Source organism: Microtus pennsylvanicus, chromosome 21 (genome assembly GCF_037038515.1).
Source record: "Microtus pennsylvanicus isolate mMicPen1 chromosome 21, mMicPen1.hap1, whole genome shotgun sequence".
Classification (NCBI taxonomy): Eukaryota; Metazoa; Chordata; class Mammalia; order Rodentia; family Cricetidae; genus Microtus; species Microtus pennsylvanicus.
Genome location: NC_134599.1, coordinates 824,900 through 848,511, shown reverse-complemented (window position 1 = coordinate 848,511; position 23,612 = coordinate 824,900). Strand labels below are relative to the sequence as shown.

The window sequence follows — 23,612 nt, the reverse complement described above, 5'->3', positions numbered from 1 at the left end:
CATTTAAGGACACCAGGAATGCACGTGGATACATGCAGGCAAAACACACTTATGCATAAAATAAATCTAAAAATAAAAAATGAAATCTTAAAAAAATGAAGATTAGATTTTTTTTTGTGTTGGGTTGTATGTATATCTGTTTTTTGTTTTGTTTTGAGACAAGGCATTATTTAATCTTGCCCAGTTTGGTCTTGAATTCCTGGGCTAAATCAATTTCTTCAGGCTTCATTTCTCTTCCTTTTTTTTTTTTTTTTATTTTCGAGACTGGGTTTCATTGTAGTTTTAGAGCCTTTCCTTAAACTAGCTCTTATAGACCAGGCTGGCATCGAACTCAGAGATCTGCTTGCCTCTGCCTACTGAGTGCTGGAATTATGGGATTAAAGGCGTGTGCCACCACCGCCCCAGCTTCATTTATTTCTCTTTCTACTGAAAAGAATTACATCAGAATTAAAAAACAAACAAACAAACAAAACAAAACTGGAGCCATGGTTGAGTTCTTCAGAAATACAAGAAACTGTTGTCATTTCGTTTTGTAATAGGACTGATCATAAACCTTATGAGCCAGAGCACGTAGGCTCTGTGCCTGTCTGGTCTCAATTTTCAAAACATAAAATCTGAACTTCTGATTGTGGACATGTATGCCAGAATTGTCACTGAACCATCTGTCGATAGACAATCTAAATGGTAAGGACTTTTTTCCCAAAGGGCCACTTCTCTAGAGAGAACTCTTCAGGAGCAAAGGAAAACACACATTCAAATTGTCCTAGGAACCTAGTCTAATAGTGTTAAAATGACGGCCCAGGGGAGTAGTCATATATATATATATATATATATATATATATATATATATATATAATCTCACTTTCTCCTCTTGTATATGTAAGAAAATACTGCTAGACTCGGTGTTTTATTTATTTAGTCTCAGTGGTCGTCTATATCTCTTCGGATCTATTAATCCACAGGTGTTAACCCTAATACCAGCATAGGCTTCTTTACTGGTATGCAAACCTAGTTTCCTGTCCAAAACAGTCACTGTTATCGCTAGATTTCTAACCCACTAGGTTGGTTATCTAATTCTTAAAAAAATATTTAAAAAAATCCTAGACTAAGTCATGGAGTCCTAGTTTTGCTTTCTTTTCTTTTCTTTCCTTTCTTTCTTTCTTTTTTTTTTTTTGAGAAAAGATCTCACTAGAAATCATGAGTCTCTGCCTCCACAGGCGTGGGTCACCACATCCAGCTCTGTACTCCTTCCCTCCAAACCTAACATCCAGAAAAGAAACTCAAGCTTTTATATGCCCAAACAGGAAAGCCAAGAAGCCAAAGAACATGGGAGCAGAGGCAAGATCCCCGATCTCTCTCTCTTTTTTTTTTTTTCAAAAGAGTAGCTTTCCAGTCTTCCCGGACAAGGGCGGGCGGGACCCTAGAAAGTCCTAGCCCCACCACTCCTCCGTATTACACGTGTTCTTCCTGCCTAGCTTGGCCAAAGGGTGAGGGCCTTCAGCCAATCCCTCCCCTAGGAGTGCCCAGGCCCCGCCCCCATGGGCAGGGCTAGCCGCCTTTGTTCTCCCCCGCACTCTTTCTAGGCCTGTACGCTCCAGGCAAACCGAGTGTCAGCCGGTGATTGGTGGTCGCGGCGCAGCCAATCAGAAGGGGGCACCTCATGCTAGGGCTCGGAGTTTTAAACGCCGGGCAGCTGGCGCGCCGACTCACAGGCTTAGGCAACTGGGAGGTGTCGGCGTGGGCGGGGCGCCACGGCTCTCGTCCCGATTCGCGCGGGGATTGGCCCACCCGTGGCTTCCTCGCCCCTAGCCAATCGCCGGGCAGAACTTCCTGGAGGTTTTGCTGCGCTCCCGCGTCGCTCGGGAGGTCGCTGAGAGCTCAGCGGTGGCCGGTGCCTGCAGGCCTCCCTCCGCACCCCACCATGAAGCTCCAGAAAGCCTGGCTGCTGGTCCTGCTCTTGGCGTTGACACAGCTGCTGGCTGCGGCGAGCGCTGAAGATACGCAGGAAGGTGAGCGGGTGGGCGGGCCGGAGCTGTCTGGGAGCACGTAGCGTGGGTTGCAAACCTCGCAGGGGCCTGACAGGGTGTTTCACTCACACACACTCCTGAGAAATTAGTGGCTCCGGCGCAGCGAACTTGCTGGAGTTTCAGTGCGGTACTCAGTCAAGGAGCTTGGGCCTCATGAATTCCCACTCGAGACTCAGACGTGGTGGGATGTGCAGAGTGCCTGATTTGCAACTGGCCTCTTCACCCTCACTGCTGAGATTTGCCCCTTTGCCCTGGTGAGTAAAATTTCCTAGAGAGTAACTTCCGTGGAGGGAAGGTCAGACGTTGTTTCAAAAACCGGTTTTAAAAACGGGTCGGAGGCGGGGAAGCCGCTAGTAGGACCTGTAAGAAGCGGTCGCGGATATCGGGCATCTACTTCAAAAAGTGGGATTTGGAAATAACGCAGGCTTTGTTTTCGTCTTTCATGGAAACGGGAGCTACCATTCCGTCTTCATTTTATTCAGCGCCCATTTGCCGGTAGTTGTACTGGGTTTTGAGAGTCGAGTCTGATAGATAATACATGTACTCAAGTAGGAACAGTGTATGTAACTCATAGACGTTATGCCCCCACCTTTTCTTCGAAATCATCTAGCCAAAAACACGAGAACTTTGAAATTAGGAAGTACTAGTTAAAATCGCTGTTCCCAGAGAACAGATTTGATCGACACCCTTCCCTTACCCTTCTAACTACTAGCTTGTTACCTGTTGGGTTTATTCTAGTATAAACAAACCCCATTTTCTGAGATTAGTGTGTGGGGGGGGTGAAATGTGAACTTTATACTCCTAGGTTGGGTAAGATCCGTGTTGATCATTGATTCATGAGTTTTTGCTCAGGCAACAAAGAGTAGAAGTGGAAAGACTGCTTTGGGGGAAGCCAAATATCCGACCTGCCTACAAGTATATCTTGGTAGTTTATCCAAATCAGCCGAGTGCTCCTTTTTTATAGAGACCCAAAATGTGGCCTAGCAGGAAGAGGGCAGACTCTGCATTTTAAACAGATTTTTCACTTTTCATGGTAGAAAAGACTTGGGTGGGGAGCACACATGAAAGTTTGAGGATCAGTGTGATTTGCTGGATAACTTTAGAACATAACTGAAAAAAGCACTTGGTTTTTGAGACAGTGGTTTGTTTTAGGGTGATTTTTGTTTGTTTGCAACAGGGTCTCATAGTTTGGAGCTGGCCTTGAGCTCAGGAGATCTGTCTGCCTCTGCCTCCAAGTGCTGGGGTTAAAATGCCATATATTGTTAAATCTTGAGAGGTCTGGGTGGGTGGATTTCAAAGGCTGTTTAGACTGGCCAGTGTCCTATCTTTTGGGTCACCAGTGCAGTCTTTGGGAAACAGTTTGCTCTGGGTGAACCCAGGAATCCCTGGGGTGTCTGCACCAAGGACAGTCCTCCTGGGCTAGATCGTTAGGTTTGGTAGGGCTGGCAATGTGGTTCAGCAATATGTCACTTACCTAACATGTACAAGGTCTTGGATTCCATCCCCAGCACTGCAAAGGGAGAGAGAGCGTTCAGTCTCACTCACTGGAGCTTGGTCCATACTCAGTATCCTCTGTAATGATTGATTACCAGTTACCTTTCTTGTCCTTATTCACTGTTTATCGTTTGATGTTGGCCTAAAGATTGTTTGTCCAGCTGATAGTAGTTCCCCCTTGGCAAGGTGGGGTTGTGTGGTTCACTAAAGAAGTGGGGGCACCTTTACTGTAAGTAACTCCAGGGCCTGGCCTGGTCAGGGATGCAGTGTTATCAGCAGTTTGTTCTGCTGTAGTAGGCAGGAGTTACAGTTCTGATTCCCTACCTTTGAGGAGTGGCCAGGTAATGTGAAAGGGGATGTGGGGTTTGCTTCATGCCTAAAAAGACTGCATCCTTTCAGAAGGCGCTGGGAAGTTTTGTATATATCATCTAGGATAGAATGTCAGACTTTAAAAGGGAAATCCAATCTGGGGGCGTGGCTGAGTTCGTAGAGAGTGTCCGACATGAATAGTACCACTTAAACTAAGCTCGGTGGCATTTGCTTGTAATCTCAGCATCCCAGAGTCGGGGACAGAACAGTTCAAGGCCATCTTCTGTTGCAGATGGAGTTCAAAGAGAGCCTGAGATACATGAGATTCTCCAAGGGAAGAAAAAGTAATCTATACAGTAAGATGTGGGGCGGTTAGCTTGTAGGAATGTGTTGCTTTCTGGTAGACAGGGTTTAAAAAGCTATTGGCTGAAGGTGTGATTGAGTGGTATAGCACCAACTTCAAATGTGCAAGGCCCCAGCTTGATCTCTATCGCGGCAAAACAACAAAGGACTAATGGAGCTAGCTCTCTTCTCAAATTGCAGAGTAATCAACTCTTCAGTCTTCTGAATTGGAGTGGGGTTGGGAACATGGGGTGCTTTTGAACACTAAACTGTTTGTCCACCTCTCAAGATCATTTATTTATTTATTTGTTTGCTTGCTTGCTGCCCCACCCCCATCCCAGACTGAGTTTCTCTGTGTCACACAGCTCTGGATGTTCTAGACCTCACTTTTAGAGCAGGCTGGCCTCAGACTCACAGAGATCCACCTGCCTTTTCCTCCTGAGTGTTTGGATTAAAGGTGTGCACCACCACTACCTGGCTATTCATCTTTTAAATTTTATGTGTTTGGGTGTTTGCCTATCAGTGTCTTTGTGTACCATGTGTATACAGTGCCTGCAGAGACCAGAAGAGGGAGCTGGATCCCTGGAACTGGAGTTGCTGGGAATTGAATCCTAGGTGTTCCAGAAGAGTACCCGGTGCTTCTCACCACCAGCCCTCTGGCATGTTTAATCAGGAGATGAGGACCCACTTTGTGCTGAGCATAGGCAAAAGTCCCTTGGGGTTAAGGCAACTTGGGCCACATAGAAAGTCTGTCTCAGAAAAAGAAGGCTTCGTACTACTTTTTCTTCTTCTCTTTTCTTCTTCTTTTTTTAATCCACTCTGAAGGCTGGAGCAACGGTTCAGCGATTAAGAGTGTGTTCTGCTTCTCCAAAGGACCGGGTTTGATTCCCATCAGCCAACATTAAGTAGCTCACAAACACTAGTAACTCCTGCTACAGAACAGAGCCTCTGGTTACCTGTACTCATATGCACATACATATGCATAATTTTAAAATTAAATCTTTAAAAATAAAAATAAGTGCTAGGTCCTACTTTTAGAAAAATTAATCTGAGGTAACAAGCATGCAACTGTGTTTAAGTATTTTTTTCTTTTTAACACATTTATTTATTTATTTTTGCTCTTTGAGACGGGTTTTTCTATGTAACTCCTGGAACTCTCTCAGTAGGCCAGACTGGCCTCACACTCGGAGATCAGCCTGCCTCTGCCTGCTAAGTACTGGGGTTAGAGGTGTGCACCGCTGCCGCCACAGACACCTCTACCATGACTGGGTATTTTCACTGTGCACATAAGTCTTCCCGTAACTGGCGGTGGACTGTCACAATCCCCTTCCTCTCTTAGCTTGAACAGTGGACTAAATTCCCTAAGGCTTTCTTTCTAGTCCCAGACTAGAACAAGCAGCCTGCAGCCAGAATGAATATGCTTAACCACAAGCCCTACTTCACTTCTCCAGCCTCCTGAATGCACAGATGAGGTGCCCACCAGGCATCCTACTAAGACAGAGAAGCTGCAATGCATCCTTGATTCCAGCAGATCATTTAGGGAGTGGGAAGTATTCAGTTTGCCGCTGTGACTAGTGGGCCATTTGTAGCATATGTGAAGTCCTAGCATTGGCCAGTAAGTGCTTTCCCTGTTAGGTTCTAGTAGGCAGAGCTCTCGAAGTATCAGCAACGTTGAGCTTGGTGGACTTAGTGGTAAATATCGAGGGTCCCAAAGGATTGGTCGCTGTGACGCAGGAACACCAGTACAGATGGTATGGATTGTATTCACAGTTGGAGGTGGGTTCAGCATGATGTGAGTGTAAGGGAATGAGCTCAGATCGCCAGCCCTTCTGGAGCAGCAGGGCTTCGTTACTGCGTGGCTTTCATTAATTTCAGTGAGGTGTGGTTTATGGCTTAATCCTTAGTCTTTCAGACAAACATTTCGGTAGACCAGGCAGTATTTTCTGACTACCGTAGAGCAGAGGGTTGTTGTATTTGTTTGGCATGTGTGTGCTCCCCCTCTCCCAGCCCTTAGCATTCTGGGAAGATGTAAGCAGGGAAACGAAACTTGTTGAGGGAGTTGTCCAAAAAACAGGTACCATGCAGCCATGCAGTAAACAGTCAGACTGAGTCGGGGACCCATATCCTCTCTACTCTGCCCTTCCTGCATACCTGAGAGCCTGACCCCCTTGATTCTTCCCTGTCTTTAATACCTGGTTGGATGATGCCCAGAAGGAGGACGCAATGGGCAGGAGAAGCATAAGCCAGCTTGGTTTCCACTCTGAAAATAGGCTTTAGAGCTACTTCTCTTACCTCTGACCAAGGAAGAATGCAGGCCTAGATTGCAGAAAAGGGCATATAAGGCAGGAAAGGTGGTGTGGAGTTGGGGACAAGTGATTAAAGTGTGACTGATAGAGATGAAATGGAGGGAGAGAGTTTGTAATTATTTTATAGGTTGGTAAATTTCATTGATAGTGATCAAAGCTGACTCCATAACCCCAGAGCTTCAGAGTTGTGGAAGAGCTATGTTCTGGTATGTGGGTGTGACACAGGGTCTTCTTGTACCCACCATTATAGAGCCAACATTGGACGAGTTAGTACATTCCAGAAGTCTCAGGCCTTGAGTGCACTCACGGTCCCAAACAGTAACTAGCAGTGTTTTTGAACTTCTGAAAAAATAATTGGCCTTTGATGCATTACACTTCAGGGTGAAAGGAATCGTACTTGCTGCACGTAGATCTGTTTACTGCCATTACAGTCAGTGTGGAAACTAGTTAATATGAACCGGTGTTCCATGCTTTCTTGTATCTGCAGTTTGGAAAGAACAACAACTTAAAAGTTAACAGCACAGCCTGGTGGTGGTGGTGACGCACACCTTTCATCCCAGCACTTGGGAGGCAGAGGCAGGTGGATCTTGGAGTTTGAGGTCAGCCTGGTCTACAGGAACAAGTCCTTTTTGGTGTCTGTTTAATGGACATTGCTTCCATAAGTCTGTAAAGATGTCATTTGTCTCAGTGTCTCTTCCTCTCTATTACTCAGAGCTGGTTTTCTAAGAAAAACATGATATGTCTGTCTTTCTCTTTGGCCTTCTCTTGAAGGATCAGACTTTCAGGCTGTTTTTTAAAGAATACAAGGTAAAATGACACAGCTTTTTCAGAAGTGGAACTTAGGTACACACCATAGAGTGAATCCTGGGTGTCTGCATGTTGACGGGAACAGGCAGGTAAATGGCACTGGGAAAGTTTATTGCGGTCCTGGAAATCAGCGGTTCAGTAGACTTTGAGCCCATGGCATGCCGATCCTACATCTATGTCCTGGGGCACCCTGCATGGAACCTGTAGCAGCCATAAGTAAGCAGGTGTGGAACAGATTTTCTTGGGTAAGGATATGCAGCCCCCATGACTTGTTTGGAGAGTTCGCGCTTCTGGCAAAGCTGCAAAGGAGTCATGAGTTTCCTAACTAGCATGGGTCTTCTCTGGTCAGATGCTTCAGATACAGAAAATGCCATTGAGGATGAAGAGGAGGAGGAAGATGAAGAGGAGGAAGATGACTTGGAAGTTAAGGAAGAAAATGGTGTTTTGGTCTTAAATGATGCAAATTTTGATAACTTTGTGGCTGACAAAGATACAGTGCTACTGGAGTTCTATGCACCGTGGTAAGCACCAGCACGTTAACTCTTACAGCTGCACGGCCTCCCACATCCAGGGTCTGACTGCAAGAGCCCCACCTCTTTCCTTTTTCTAATACTTTATTATTATGTTTCTGTTTGTTTTTGAGACAGTTTTATTATATTTTTGATTATTTTATTTTGGATGTGTGCCGGGCATGCTTGTAGATGGAAGGACAGCTTGCAGGAGTCATTTCCCTTACCAGTGTAGGTCTGGGGATAGAACTCGGATCATCAGTCGTGGTCGCAGATGACTACCTGCTGTGCCATCCCACCAGCTCCACAACTCCAGCTCTAGAGGCTCCGTCCTCCAGTTGGCATGGGGTAGCTGCTAGCGAGCCCACACCGTAGACTGGTAGTCTCAGTTTCTAAACAGGCTGGCAAAGGCAGCCCTGGATGCAAGCTGTTGACCATGGGGTTATTTATTGTTTTTATTTTTGTTCTTTTGTACAGAACTTTGGGAAAACAAATACAGATTCTTTTCCTGTTTTACCCTCATGTTTTAGAGTGTGAAAACCTATATTCCCTCCCCCTCTCTGTGCTGTGCTGCTTTGCATCTCAGAGCCCGTTCTGTTCTCTTCCTCCTGTGCTCTGTTTCCCTTCTGAGGTGTAAGATGTTCTCACATCACTTTTCTAGTAAGCGAGGTAAAAGCCTGCTCCTTTTAGCAGTTCTGAAGTTGTATTTTGTGCTTTTTTTGTTGCAAGAGCTCTTAATAGTCTTGATTGAGGACTCCAAAGAGCTTTTTGTGTGGGTCATGTTTATCATTTTATGTATTAGAAATTAAAGCAAGGGGGTTCACCAATTAAGAGCACTGGAACCTGGGTTCAATTCCCAGCATCCACTTGGAGCTCACAGCTGTCTGTAACTCCAGTTCCAGGGGATCTGGCACCCTCACACAGGCATAGATGCAGGCTAAACATCAATGCAAATAAAAATAAGTAAACCTTGAATTAAAACAAAAACTTAAAATATTTTATCATATTTATTATTACAAAATGCATGAGAGTGTAGTGTGCATGTGCCATAAAGTGTGTATGTAGCAGTTAGTACAACTTTTGGGGGAAGTTTTCACCTGTTTTCACCTGATAATTTGACTCAGATCATTAGGGTTGCACAACAAGTCCTTTTACTCACTGAGCTATCTTGGCCACCCTGCAAAAAAAAAGATGCTTATTAGTTCATTTTTAGCAACTTTCTTTTGGTGGTTCTGGGAATTTAACTCAAGGCCTTGAACATGTTGGGCAAGTGCTTTACCACTGAGCTGTTCTTCCAACCTGGTAGTTCATTAAAAAAATGATTTAAGATTTATTTTATGTATCTGCATGTACCTCTGCATACCAGAAGAGGGCAACAGGTCTCACAGGGCTACAGTGACAGACACTTGTGGGTCTGGGAATTGAACTCAGGACCTCTGGAAGAGCAACTAGTGCTCTACCACTGAGCCATCACTCCTGCCCAGTGACCTTTTGCATATTAGCACACTACTGACGTTCTTGTAAGTTAGGAAGCATCTGGAAAATTCCACTGTGTATTCTGAGTGTAAAAGACTTCCTATGTGAGGAACTTAACCTCAGAGACCCTATGAAGAAAGTTCCCGGGCCAAACTGTGAGGCAGATATGCATATTGATCCAGCTTCCCCTGTCCCTGCAAGCAACAGATTACAAAAGTACTTAAATCCATTTCATAAAATGCCATGGTATCACATATAACTTGTATACACCTTCTCATATTCTTTAAATCATTTCTGGATTGTTATTTAGCTCAACTTGTTACTCAAATAGTTATACTGCTCTTGTTGGGGAATAATGATAAGAAAGTCAAAATCATCACAGAGCCTAAAGTTTTTTTTGCTGTGCTGGAGAGCAAATGTAGGGCCTTGTACACAAGGCAAGCGCCCTACCACTTGAGCTACATCTACAGTTCTCATTTAATTTTGATCCGTTCTGTGAATATGGCTCTTTTGGACTTGAGGGTCATGTGTAAAGGGGAGCGATCATGTAGGGTTGGAAGTATTTGCCCAAGGCTAAAGCTAGAATTCAGCTCCTGTGGCCTTCCTTATTTGTTGTGTAAGGTATGTCTCTACTACAAGTCTTTTTATAAATCTGCCTTTTAAAAAATGTCTTGTTGGATTTCCATCTCTGTGGATACGGGTAATTCTTTTTCTTCTTCCTTAAATTTCTTAGGTGTGGACATTGCAAACAGTTTGCTCCAGAGTATGAGAAAATCGCCAGCACCCTGAAGGATAACGATCCTCCCATTGCTGTTGCTAAGATTGATGCAACCTCAGCATCCATGTTGGCAAGCAGATTTGATGTGAGTGGTTATCCCACCATCAAGATCCTGAAGAAGGGACAGGCTGTTGACTATGAGGGCTCCAGGACCCAGGAAGGTGAGCACCAGAACATGGGCTGCTGGGGAATGGTACCTAAAGAGTACCAGTCAAAGTGACCTGGACTCCACACACCCATACACACACTTAAAGAAGACACAGTGCATTCACACACACACACATGCATAATTGCCGTTAGCCAAGGACATGCATGTCCCCATTCATCCATTAAATACGTACATCGGATGCTGCTGAGTTTCTCATTCCCAACATAGGGTACTAGAGAGAATATTAATTAGGGTCTAGATCTTTATAGCCACGAAGTAAGCACATAACCCCTTCCATGTTTGTTTTGAGACAAGATCTCTTTAATTCAAGCTGGCAGTCTTCAGTTTGTGGCAATCCTCCTGCCTGAGTCTTTGGAACACTTGCATTGCAAGTATAAGCCGCCATGCTTAGCTTCATTTCTGCTACAGAAACATGGCTCTTCCACTGGTGGTGGTGTGCTTGTCTTATGATTAGGTAATGTTTATTAGCCTTATGGTGTGAAGTGTTTGATTAAAGTAAAGTCTTTACACCCTGATCCTGGGTGATTGAACTTCCTTCAAAGAAAAGGTTTGGGGGCTGGAGAGATGGCTCAGAAATTAAGAGCACTAGCTGCTCTTCCAGAGGTCCTGAGTTCAATTCCCAGCAACCACATGGTGGCTCACAACCATCTGTAATGAAATCTGCCACTGTATCCTGGAAAGTGTATATATAATAAATAAATAATAATAAAAAAAAAAAAGAAAAGGTTTGGTTTAGTAAATTTCTTCTGTAGTCTGCAATATTATCCCCCTCCCCCCGAAAAGCAAGTGTGTTTGTGTGTTTATAAGAATAATTTTTCCTCATTTTTACACAACTGTTAGGGTATCTTATACACCATTCTATAGCTCTGTTTTTACTTATCAAATACATCTTAGTCATACTAGTACATAGTAGCCCCCAAACAAGTTGAAGACAGTGTGTTTGTTCAACAGTAGGGAGGCTGGGGAGATGGCTCAGTGGATAAAGTACTTGCAGGACTGAAGTTTGGATCCCCAGAACTCAAATAAAAGCAGATAAGTGACAGCCACCTGAAATCCTAGTATTTGGGAGGTAAGAACACCCCCCCCCCCCAACCCCCGCCGCCTAGCTAGACTACCCAGAATAATTGAGCTTAGGTTCAGTAAGAAACCTTGCCTGCCTTAATACTTGAAGTGGAAAGCGAATGAGGAAGGCAGGCAGCTTCAGCTTAAGTCTTTGGTGTGCATATGCACCCATACTCAATTGACCATACACCCGTCAGTGAAAAAAAGGAAAAAGAGATAAAGAGGCACCTCTGTTTGGAGAGCTGCTGGACCCAGCTCTAAGCCGGAACTTTCTGGCCCGTTTTGGAGCCTTTAGAGCTGCATGTGTTGGACTGGACTCCTCATCCCAGTGGCCATGAGTAAATTTTAATATTTGAGTGTTCCCTGGTAAACTGGCTCAAGGCTCTGGGTGTGGGTGTTTATGTATTAACCTTCAGCTTGAAGACCGCCCTTTGGCAGCAGTGGTCTCCTTGGCGCTTGGTGTTATCTCTAGTAAAGAGGGCAGTTTACCGCTCTTGGTCCTAAGAATCACTTATTTATTTGTTTATATTTATACTTGAATTTTTTTTCTTGTGCTTGGAATCAAACCCAGAGTAACTTACATGATAAACATTTTACCACTTGGTCTACCTCCTCAGCTTTGACCTTTTTATTTATTTTGGTTTTTTTGAGACAGGATCTCACTATGTAGTTCTGCCTGTCCTGAAGCTCTGTAGATCAGGTTGGCCTTAAACTCATAGAGATCCACCTGCTTCTGCTTCCTGAGTGCTGGGATTAAAGGTGTGTACCACTTATCTATCTGGCCTCTTTAAGGATTTCCACTTCGGCTATTGACTTTAATTTTGAGAAATGAACTTACAAATAGATATTTATCTTACCTATATTTTAACTAAAATTTTTATTGCATTTATTTATCTGCATGTGTGATGACTATGGGCATGCCTCAGTATACATATGGATACTGAGGACAGCTTGTAGAGGTTGATTCTCTCCTGCCATTTGGGTCCTGAGGATTGATCTCAGGTCTTCAGGCTTGGTGGCAAGTGCCTCAGCCTGCTAAGCCATCTCACCAACCCCTAGGCATGCATCTGTAATTACTGTCCAGGTGATTCTGCTGCCGCCTGAGCGGTAGGAGCTTCTGCTTTTCTTTTGAATTTTTCTAGATTTTTTTTTTTGCCCATGTTTCATGATGCCTGTGATGCTTGTGCTATATACATGGTTGAACACATACATAGTTTATATGTGTTGCAGGAATGTTGCAAGATTGATTAGTCTTAGTCACTGTTGTATTGCTGTGAAGAGAAACTGTGACCAAGCCAACTCTTAGGAAAGAAAGCATTTAACTGGAGACTCACTTGTGGTTGCATGGCTGCATGCAGGCAGGCAGGCACTGGAGCAATTGCCGAGAGCTATACCCTGATCCATAGGCAGAGAGTGAGACAGAACCTGCATGGGCCTTTGGAACCGCAGAGCCCACCCCCAGTGACAGCTCCTCCAATAAGGCCACACCTCCGAATCTTTCTCAAACAGTTCCACTAATTAGAGACCAAGCATTGGAACAGAGGATCCTACTGGGGCTATTCTCCTTCAGACCACCACATTCTTCTTAACAGACCCAGCTGGAGTTTTCCTGTAGTTGGTTCAGTCTGGAAATAGGAAATCACTCACTGAAGTAGATTGCATACCACCAAGAGAAGGCTACAGTCACCAATGACAGCGGAAATGGTATATTGGAAACAAGACCTTCTGACTTGACTGTCTTCCCAAATTCTGAGAAGGCTCTGATTAAAGATCAGTTTAGCAAGTCACACATCTTCTATCTTTGTGAGTTCTGGCACTTTCTCACCCTCTCCCAGCTTGTGGGGTGAGGTAAAGTACCGGCTAGCTTGGGTGAGGTAAAGTACCGGCTAGCTTGGGTGAGGTAAAGTACCGGCTAGCTTGGGTGAGGTAAAGTACCGGCTAGCTTGGGTGGCAACACATTCAGTCTCATTTGTTTCTGCTGTTTAATTTTTTAGAAATTGTTGCCAAAGTCAGAGAAGTTTCCCAGCCCGACTGGACACCTCCACCCGAAGTCACGCTTTCCTTGACTAAAGATAACTTTGACGATGTTGTGAATAATGCAGACATCATTCTGGTGGAGTTCTATGCCCCATGGTACGTTGGCAGTCAGGTTTGTGATGTTAAGATAGTGAGCGTTCATCGCCCTGCTAAGCGTTGGGGAAAAGTTGCAGACCACAGCCAGCAGTCTGGAAATGTGATGGTTATAGGGGAAGTGATGGGAGTGGGTTGGGAAGGAAGGAAGCGCTCATTTTAAACTTGGTTAGCTTACAGGCACGCGGATGTGTGTGTGCACACGCAGGTGCATGCGTCACAGCGTGGATGTGGCAGTAAGAAGACAGTTTCGTGGGATGAGTGTTCTCCCTCCACCTCAGTTCTGGAAACTGAGCTCACGTTGTCAGCCTCACGTGACAGGTGCTTTTACCAACTGAGCCAGTTTTCAAGCCTGCTTTTTTTTTTGGTTTGCTAAGTAGCCCCAGCTGGCCTCCCAACTTGGAGCAATTCTCCTGCCTCGAACCCCTGAGTTCTGGAACTCAGGCATATGTTACCACACCTGGCTGAGGAAAGACTTAGGAGATGAGTGTAACCCTGGGGGCTCCTGAGCCCCCCAAGAAATGGCCTGTAGCCCCATTTATCTTGGTGAATTCTTCCTCCCTCAGCCAGGAGTTCTGATATTTGAGCAGGCTTGGCATTTTTCAGGATGGTGTTGCAGAATGTTTGTTTACACCGTAAAGATTTTGTGTGTCTGCCTAAGGTGCCTTCTGATATATAAAGAGCTGAATGGCCAATAGCTAGGCAGAAGAGGATAGGTGGGACCTCCGAGCAGAGAGAGGAACTGGGAAGAGGAATCTAGGTGCGATTTCGTCAGAGACTCTGAAGAAATCGGACCTATGGTACAGAACAGAAGTAACCAAGCCATGTGACAGAGCATGGATTAAAAGAGACAGTTTAAGTTATAATAGTTAGTTAGAAAGAAGCCTAAGCTAAGGCCAAGCTTTCATAATTAGTGTTAAGTCTCCATGTCGTTATTTGTGAGCTGGTGGCCCAGAGGAAAGTCCGACTACATGATGGGCCATGCAGACTAGAATAGAGACTGAATTGTGAATTCTGGATGTGAGTGGAAGGCATTAAGAGTTCCACAAGTGTCTACATGGATAAGGACCCCAGAGTGCCTGCAAGAAAAAGAAGCTGTGGTTCTAGAATCCGGGGTAGAGACTGTGGCTAATGCACAGCAGAGGTGTCCTGGCTACAGGCAGTGCCTGTGGGAGCCCAGACTTAAGGGTTCTGGATTCTGTAGCAAACCCCCTATATCTCTTCATTGTTGGTTGTACAGGTGAAGTGACAACACAGAGGGGTGACCAAAAGGGAGAAGGAAGGAAATGACCTAGTGTATTGGGGGGGGGCAGATAAGCCCATGACACCTTTGTAACCCCGCTTCAGTGCGGGAGAGATGCAAGTGCCTATTGCTATGGAAGGGACCAGGCGTGGTGGGCCATGACATTGTACTAGCGGGTCACTTGCTCGTTCTGGTTTATGACTAGTTTATGCTGTGAGGAAACACCGTGACAGAGACTGCATATAGAAGAAGGGGTTTAAGTGGACTTTTGGTTCCAGAGAGATAAGAGGCCATATGATAGCAGAGTGGAGACAGGGCAGCAGTGTAGGAAGCTGAGGACCCCATCTTGAACCATAAGGATGTAGCAGAGAGCAACTTGAAAGTGGTGGGAGTCTTTTTAACTCTGAAAACCCTCTTCAGTTCCTCCAGCAAGGTCACAGCTCCTAAGGTTCCCCAAACAGCACCACCAGCTAGGGACCAAGCATTCAATTGCCCAAGACTATGGGGTACATTTCATTCAAGCCACCGTAATGACCACTCAGGAGCTATATATATTAGACCCTGAATCATAAGCTCATAGCACCTCAGAGCAGAGCTATCCTTTACTTACAGATGGTTTACATGTTGTAGGATACACCTTCACTTACAGATGGTTTACATGTTGTAGGATACACCTTTACTTACAGATGGTTTACATGTTGTAGGATACACCCTTTAATTAATTGAGTTTCCTAAGGAGTTGGACAAGCCAGTGTTAATGTTAGCTGGGAGGACCAAAGAACATCTGGGGCAGATAAGAGTCATCAGATCTTACGGTGTAGACTGTTTTATTTATTTATATCTTGTTTGGAGATATGCACGCTACTAAAGGTTAAACCCTGGGTGCCAGTCAGCTAGGCATGTGCTCGACTGCTACTCTGGCCCTTGGCCAGTCTGTTAACTATAATAATCTTAATTGCAAGTGCCTGTGGCTCATTGTTATCTCCTGCTCTGGTTGGTTTGCAGGCTAAGAATTTGTCACTCTTAATTCTCTGTACCTTTGTTCACATCCTATTGCCTTGTCTACACTTGATGTTAGATAAAGGCCAAGAAAGCAGTAGGTGTCAGTGAAGCCGTTCTTTACATCATTGGCAGCCTCCAGTTCCCATCCAAGAACATCCGCTCCCTCCTTAGGAAGGACCTTGGCTTTCTTGGCTTTTCCCTTGTGTTACCTTGTGCCACGGTTTGTTGTGCTTCTGTCTCCTTGTGCATGGGCCTCCAGCATGTGAATGCCATAACAGGAAGCTCATGTTATAAAAGCCTGGCTACCCATGTGGTGGTGGTACACGACTTTAATCCCAGCACTCAGGAGGCAGAGGCAGGCGGATCTCGGAGCCCAACCTGATTTACAGAGCAAGTTCCTGGACAGCCAAGGCTACAGAGACAAACCCTGTCTCAGACATAAACAAATAAACAAAAGGCACTTACTGTGGGAGCTGTCATGCACTCCTACTTAGGAGGCATTCCAAGAGTTGGTGGGTGTGATTGAGTTGTTTGGGATCACGAGATTGGTCTGTCAACTCATCATGCTGGGACAAGTCCCTAATGGAATTGACTTCCTTTTGGCAGGTGTGGCCACTGCAAGAAACTTGCCCCTGAATATGAGAAGGCAGCCAAGGAGCTCAGCAAGCGCTCTCCCCCAATTCCCTTAGCCAAAGTTGATGCTACTGAACAGACCGACCTGGCCAAGAGGTTTGATGTCTCTGGCTACCCCACTTTGAAAATTTTCCGGAAAGGAAGGCCTTTTGACTACAATGGGCCACGAGAGAAATATGGTATGGCTGCTACCTTCTTCATACTGTGTGGAATGGGAACTTGCTTTATACAGCTGGGAGCTAGAGGATGTGGTCAGCTGCAAGACCCCTCCTCAGACATGTGCTCTGCTCCTAGGAATTGTTGACTACATGATTGAGCAATCTGGGCCTCCCTCAAAGGAGATTCTGACCCTGAAGCAGGTCCAGGAGTTCCTGAAGGATGGAGATGATGTCGTCATCATTGGGGTCTTTCAGGGAGACAGTGACCCAGCCTACCTGCAGTATCAGGATGCTGGTAAGTACTGACAAAACAACATGCCCTGCTATACTCCTGAGGCTTTGGGGATATAAGGCTGTTTTGCATAAAATTAGCACAGTGGTAGGGTAAGAGGTCCTGGACTCAAATTGCAGCATCACAGGGTTAGTAAGTGTAGCAAATGGTTTGGTGGAAGAATCAGGGTAGTACCTGTGGGAAATAAGCTTTCCAGCCTTGGGCTGGGGCTGTAGGTCAGGTCCCTATGGCTGCCATAGTTGATAGATTGTATAAGCACACGCTAAATGCAGAAGGCCAGCTGAACCATCTCCTCCCTCCCACAACAATCACATTCAACCTGTTTGCCTTCCTCCTCTTCTGAGTCCCTCTGTGAGAAAGAACAGCTCTGACCTTGGAGCAACACCTGACCTGGGTTCAAGTCCGGCCTCTTTTTAATTAATTAATTAATTTTTTATTATTGAAAAATTTTCCGCCTCTCCCCTCCCATTTCCCTCCCCCTCCCCCCAACAAGTCTGGCCTCTTGCCAGTTATTAAAACCATGGCCCTAGACTCACTCCATCAGCCCAATGTCTGTGGGTTTTTAGTCCACCCTTGACACCCACGAAGCAGAGTCTGCTTCATTTCTAAGTGTGCTCCTAGTATACCCCATTCCCTCATGCTGATTTCTCTGTATTGCCTCAACAATTGCCCATACTTCAGATTCAGGCTGGTGATTTATTTATTTGTTTCTTTAGAGACAGAACCTCTCTGTGTAGCTCTGGGTATCCCCAAATGCATTATGTAGACCAGGCTGACCTCAAACTCAGAGATCTGCCTGCCTCTGCTTCCCAGGTGCCATGTCCAACTTGGTCTGGTGTTTTGTCAAGACTTCAGGGTGGAGCTTAGTTTAAGTCATGTTTCTTTGGTCCTAATAGGTTAGTTGATTGTTCTTTTTTTTTAATATTTATTTATTTATTATGTATACAATGTTCTGTGAGGGCCCCAGACCTCATTACAGATGGTTGTGAGCCACCATGTGGTTGCTGAGAATTGAACTCAGGACCTTTGGAAGAGCAGGCAATGCTCTTAACCACTGAGCCATCTCTCCAGCCCCTAGTTGACTGTTCTTGACTCATTAGGAAGAAAATTACCCAGGGCTTTGGGCAAACGCAGAATCCCCAATCTTGGGATGAGTACTGGAAGCCTCTGTGTGGGGTCAATGGCATATATGGTCCTTGCATGTCCTCTGTGAGGAACTGTCATCCTGAGTGCCAGTTTGCTACTTGGCATCAATGGAAGGTGACATTTGCCCTAACAAAATTCTAAATTTCTGTGATCCTGATTTTTGTATTTCTGAAAAATTCTAAGAGAAGATTTAGATATTACATCTGTGCTGAGTTTAAAAAATAGGCTTCTTTGTGTGCATAAACACTGGATATTGTCCACTCAGAATTTACAGTGGCAATCATACCCCTCAGGCTCGTGCCTGGCCAATGAAGCTCATAAACCTGCTATTTAACAATTTAATGTATTTTGTTAATTTGTCAGCTAACACCTTGAGAGAAGATTACAAATTTCACCACACTTTCAGCACTGAAATAGCTAAGTTCTTGAAAGTCTCCATGGGGAAGTTGGTGTTGATGCAGCCTGAGAAATTCCAGTCGAAGTATGAGCCCAGGAGCAATGTGATGGATGTTCAGGTGAGTGAGCTCTTCAGGGATGGGAGCATCCTATGCTGTGCCATCCCCTGGGCACTCTACATGCACAGGCATCCGGACAGGGTGTAGCATGCCTGTCTTAGTCCCTGTTTCATTGCTGTGAAGAGACTCCATGACCAACGCAACTCTTAAAAACGAAAGTTTTGGATCAGTTGAGCTACATCCTGTTTGATAGGCAGAGAGAGAGAGAGAGAGAGACTGGGCCTATCATGGACTTTGGAAAAGCCCACCCCCAATGACTTTCTCCAATAGGGCCACACCTTCTAATCCCTCTCAAGTAGTGCCTCTCCCTGATGACCAAGCATTCAAATATGAGTCCTATGGGGCACTTTGTGACTCAGCCCACGGCACATCCCCAGAAAGACCACAGTGTCCTGCGTATTTGTCCCTCATTCCTCTCTTTCATTCTTCTCATGCTCTGCATACCATTGGTTCCTCTGCCATCCAAGGCTTAGGACCCTTTTCCTGCCTAGACTCAAAGCGTTTGCCACCACTCCTTCGGATCTTGTTGCTTTCATGTTTAGTCACAGACCATGTGACCAAAGAAGGATTTTTAACTGGGGCTCTGGACCCTGGTCAAACACAGCTCTCCCAGGTGTGTGTGTTCCCGAGAAAGAGTTACTCATTCAGTTTTTTTTATTGTTTTTTGAGACTTTGAGGCAAAGTTGAAGACTATTTTAAAAGGAGATGGATTTGTTTGATTGATTTGGTTTTTCGAGACGAGTTTCTCTATGTAACAGCTCCGGCTGTCCTGGAACTAGACCAGGCTGGCCTCAAACTCACTGAGATCTACCTGCCTCTGCTCTTTGAGTGCTGGAACTAAAGGTGTGTGCCTCTACACCCATCAAGGAAAGGCTTTAATATAGATTTAAGTGCAGGTATTGAGAGAGACTTAAGGAAAGAATAGTAGTTTACACCCAAGGGCTTGTCAAAAGTCACCTTGGTACATTAGCCCACTCCCCGCCCCCCAACCAGGTCTCACTATGTATATCTGGCTGTTCTGGGACCCACTGTGTAGACCAGGCTGGCTTTGAATTCATGGAAATAGATCCATCTGCTTCTACCTCCCAAGTGCAGGGACTAAAGGCAGTTCAGTACGTTCTTGAAGGGATCCTTACCCCAGAAAAGGTTAAGGTCCCTGTCATCTTGTCCACAGCCCATCATTGCTGCCCTGCTCTTGAGTTTGCACCCTAGGTGAGCCTAGTGCAGCCTCCAGGGCATCTAGCTTGCTTTCTTAGCACGTTCAGCACATCCGTTGACATCAGAACTGACCCTCTTGGCTTCTTGTCCTCTCTGCACTGCTCCCTGACTTCCCCATCGACAGAAACCCTGGGCCAGCAAGTTAACAAGCTTGTACAAATTTCTGCAAAGGGCAGGTGATTGTCCTTCCCCTCGTGGTTGTGACGTGGTATCTTTAAAGGGTTTGACTTAAGTCCTAAGTATGAGCCCCTAGGGACCTCCAGTCTCCAAGACAACTACCTGTGTTCTGTGTCCCCTTGATAACCCCCACTCTGATACGTGTCAAAGGTGCCATGCCAACCTGTTGGATGTCTCACCGGAAAACCTTGGGGGCCAGTGTTAAAGGGCTACTCTGTTGAGCCATTTCTTATGACTGTGCTAAACCCTCAGAACACACTCCTCAGAGAAGAGATGGTCTCGGTGGTTGAGCAGCTCACCAACTGTGTAGCTTTGTTTGACTCTAAATTCTAATTTGCGGCTACATTGCTCTCTCTAGTAAAATCTGAGGATTAACGGTGTTGTGACTTGTGGCCAACTGCGTAGCTTTGCCTGGCCACAAGCTGGAGTTTTATCTCAGGTCTCTAGTGGAGCTCTGTGAAGTGAATGTGAAGTCTTGCACGGGTTGGTCCATGTGTACTTGCTGTTTAAGACCCTCAAGCGCTTTTTCATTGGCTTGAGTTCAAGTCTAAAGAAGTGGTCTGTCAATGGTGACTCTGGGAAGTTACTCCAGTGTGACTGGATGGTGGTAAGTGAACAACTTCACTGGCCCTCCTGTTCTGAACCCTTCAAAACATCTATGCTTGGCAGTGACTCAAGGCATAGTAGCTAAAGTTCCTCTTTTGTTGAACTTGCTCTTACCTGTGTCCTCCTTGAAACAGGGCTCCACAGAGGCGGCACACATTAAAGAATACGTGGTGAAGCACTCCTTGCCCCTGGTGGGCCATCGGAAAACCTCTAATGACGCCAAGCGGTACACCAAGCGCCCCCTGGTGGTTGTTTACTACAGTGTGGATTTCAGCTTTGATTACAGAGCTGGTGAGACTCCCTATGAAGGCCTTTCTGGGATGGAGGCTAATACTTTCAGAATTCTTGTTCTAGGGCCCTTAAAGTTAGTGGTGTGGATGTATTTTATTGTAGCGTGGGATTTTCAGTTCTGAGCCTTATAATACCCCTTCCCTTCCTGTTATAGCAAAAGGGAAGTTAAGAGTCAAACCTAGGCCTAGAGAGATGCCTCCCAGGTAAAAACATTCACTACCAAAACTGAGGACCTGAGTCAATCCTCAAGACCTAGATGCATGTGTGTGTATTCACACACATGCCCACAAAATAAATGTAATAAAAGTTAAATAAAACAACAACAAAGAAAATAGATTTTAAAAAGAGTCAAGCCTAGTACCTTCTTAGAGGTGATACTGCAGCCCTGGTGCCGAGCCAGGCAGTGCTGTGTCCCTCCAGCTCTGCAGGATTTAGTTGGGTTTCCACCTGCTCACACAGTGTGGCCTTACCACCTGCTCACACCGTGTGGCCTTACCACCTGCTCACACAGTGTGGCCTTACCAGAATTCTTTTCTGTCCAGCTGAGGTATATCTGGAACCTGTGCCTTGTCAGAGAACGTAAGTAACAGAACTTACATCTCAGAGTCCAGGGCAGGACAGTTACTCTGCTCAGCCACTTGGTTCATGACCTTTGTCCATTTCAGCTACTCAGTTTTGGCGTAACAAAGTTCTGGAGGTGGCCAAGGACTTCCCTGAGTACACCTTTGCCATTGCTGACGAGGAAGACTATGCCACAGAGGTGAAGGACCTGGGGCTCAGCGAGAGTGGAGAGGACGTCAATGCAGCCATCCTAGCTGAGAGTGGGAAGAAGTTTGCCATGGAGCCGGAGGAGTTTGATTCAGACACTCTCCGGGAGTTTGTCACAGCCTTTAAAAAAGGTGCGTCGGGCCCCAAATCTCCTTTTGGACACAACACAGAACCTGTGCGGTCTAAGGAATGTCTGGCATCTTGCAGTGTGCAAGAGTGTGGCTATGGGTCAGTAGGTGCTTGCGCAGGAGCAGGAGTAAAGGTATGTGTGGCCATGCATGCCTGTAACCCAGCACTGGGGGACAGACAGGACGATCCTGAGGCTTCCCAGCCCCCCAAGAGGAAGATAAAGAATGGGGTGGCAAGTGATAGAGGAAAATGCCTAATGTCCTCTCCATAACCGCCCACAGAAAAAGACCTGGTAGGTCCTCTGCCACTCCCCTCCTCTCCCCGCTCCTAAGTCCAGTACAACTCATTCTCTGACTTAATTACCCGGAGAAGGGCCGGTGTGCTGCCCAGGCTCTGAGGCACCAAGACAACCTAAATATTACTTTGGAGCATTTTGGGGGTTTAGTTTTGTTTTCCCATTTTGGCAAAATGTTTTCCCGTTATTTACTTTGAAGGCAAAAGCCAGGTAAGGGCTTATTCAGTAAGTAGCTTTTTGAGATGGGCTCTCATCATATCTCAGGCTGGCCTCAGCCTCCCAAATGCTAGTACTACAGTTATGTGTTGTTATAGTTATGTGTGCCTGTGCTTCCTTTTCCCTTTGCTTTTGGGTTGGCTGTTTTTGAGGGTTTCTCTGTGTAACCCTCACTGTCCTAGAACTCACTCTGGAGACTGGCCTTGAACTCAGATCCGCCTGTCCCTGCCTCCTGAGTGCTGGCACTAAAGGCCGCACCGCCCAGCTTGGTTTTGGTTTTATTTTTAGGGAAAGGGCTAGTGTGTCTTGGAAAACTTTTCAAAGGTCTTTGAAGCAGGCTTTTAGAAATGAGGAACACTTGATCTGAAATCCTAAGCAAACATAATCTTTATTGATCTTGACTGAGAAAAGCACCTGCTTCTCAATGCTGGCCATGTGGTAGCATACCACAACTCTTGCCCAGTTTGGATCACAAAGTTGGTCTTGCCCTTGCAGGGCTGTCAGTAACTCTCTTCGTTGGGCAGCATCCCTGTTACACAGGGCTTTGCAGGGACTGGGAGAGTAGAAGACTCTTTTATCAGAGCATTGCCCATTGTTGAGGAAGGATTTAGAGGCCAATGCCCCTCCCCCGAGAGTGGGGCAATAACTTCTGATAGCCACTGAACCAGGGTGCCTCAGTGCCTAGTTCAGATAGAGTACCAGAATCTATGGCCTTTAAGTACTGACACCTCTTTTTGTATTTGGCAGGAAAACTGAAGCCAGTCATCAAATCACAGCCAGTACCCAAGAACAACAAGGGACCAGTCAAGGTGGTGGTGGGAAAGACCTTTGATGCCATCGTGATGGACCCCAAAAAGGATGTCCTCATTGAATTTTATGCACCCTGGTGCGGGCACTGCAAGCAGCTAGAGCCCATCTACACTAACCTAGGCAAGAAATACAAGGGCCAGAAGGACTTGGTCATCGCCAAGATGGATGCTACTGCCAATGACATCACCAACGACCGATATAAGGTGGAGGGCTTCCCCACCATCTATTTTGCCCCCAGTGGGGACAAAAAGAACCCAATTAAGTTTGAGGGTGGAGACAGAGATCTGGAGCATTTGAGCAAGTTTATAGATGAACATGCCACAAAGAAGAGCAGGACCAAGGAAGAACTTTAAAGGCCTGGTTGTCTGCAGAAGGTGGAGGGACCAGACACTGTAGTGGACAGCACTGGCCACCAAGGAAGTGGGCCAGCAATGGAATGGCAGTATCCTGACTTCTTTTTTTTTAATGCTTTGTTGTGCCACCTCATGCTCTGAATACTGAATAGCCATGAACGACTTGATAGTCTAGAGCAGATTTTTTTGGAGGATACATCTATTTTTGTCATTTGGGGTCTGATTGGTTTGGTTTCGTTGGTTTGCTTGGTTTTTAACATTTTACTTTAGTATTTCCTCAAATAAGTTTTGGATCTTCTGTCTGAGAATTTTTTAATTTAAAGTTTAAAAAGTCTTTGCCAAATCGTGTTG

At 45.6% G+C, this 23,612-nt stretch overlaps 1 protein-coding gene across 2 annotated transcripts; it reads left to right on the top strand.

Annotated features, from left to right (window-relative positions):
• The first annotated feature begins 1,714 nt into the window (after window positions 1-1,714).
• Pdia4 (protein disulfide isomerase family A member 4) lies at window positions 1,715-23,604 on the top strand. Of its 2 annotated transcripts, none has more exons than XM_075955231.1 (10): window positions 1,715-2,009; window positions 7,635-7,806; window positions 10,004-10,209; window positions 13,274-13,412; window positions 16,261-16,466; window positions 16,582-16,740; window positions 18,247-18,398; window positions 20,534-20,690; window positions 21,356-21,589; window positions 22,846-23,604. In XM_075955231.1, the coding sequence occupies exons 1-10, from the start codon at window positions 1,922-1,924 to the stop codon at window positions 23,259-23,261; spliced, it is 1,929 nt and encodes a 642-aa protein (XP_075811346.1). In that variant the 5' UTR covers window positions 1,715-1,921; the 3' UTR covers window positions 23,262-23,604. The 2 variants fall into 2 exon arrangements, with proteins under 2 accessions (XP_075811346.1, XP_075811347.1); XM_075955232.1 differs by having other exon boundaries at window positions 1,812-1,999; window positions 7,637-7,806.
• The last annotated feature ends 8 nt before the right edge of the window (window positions 23,605-23,612 follow it).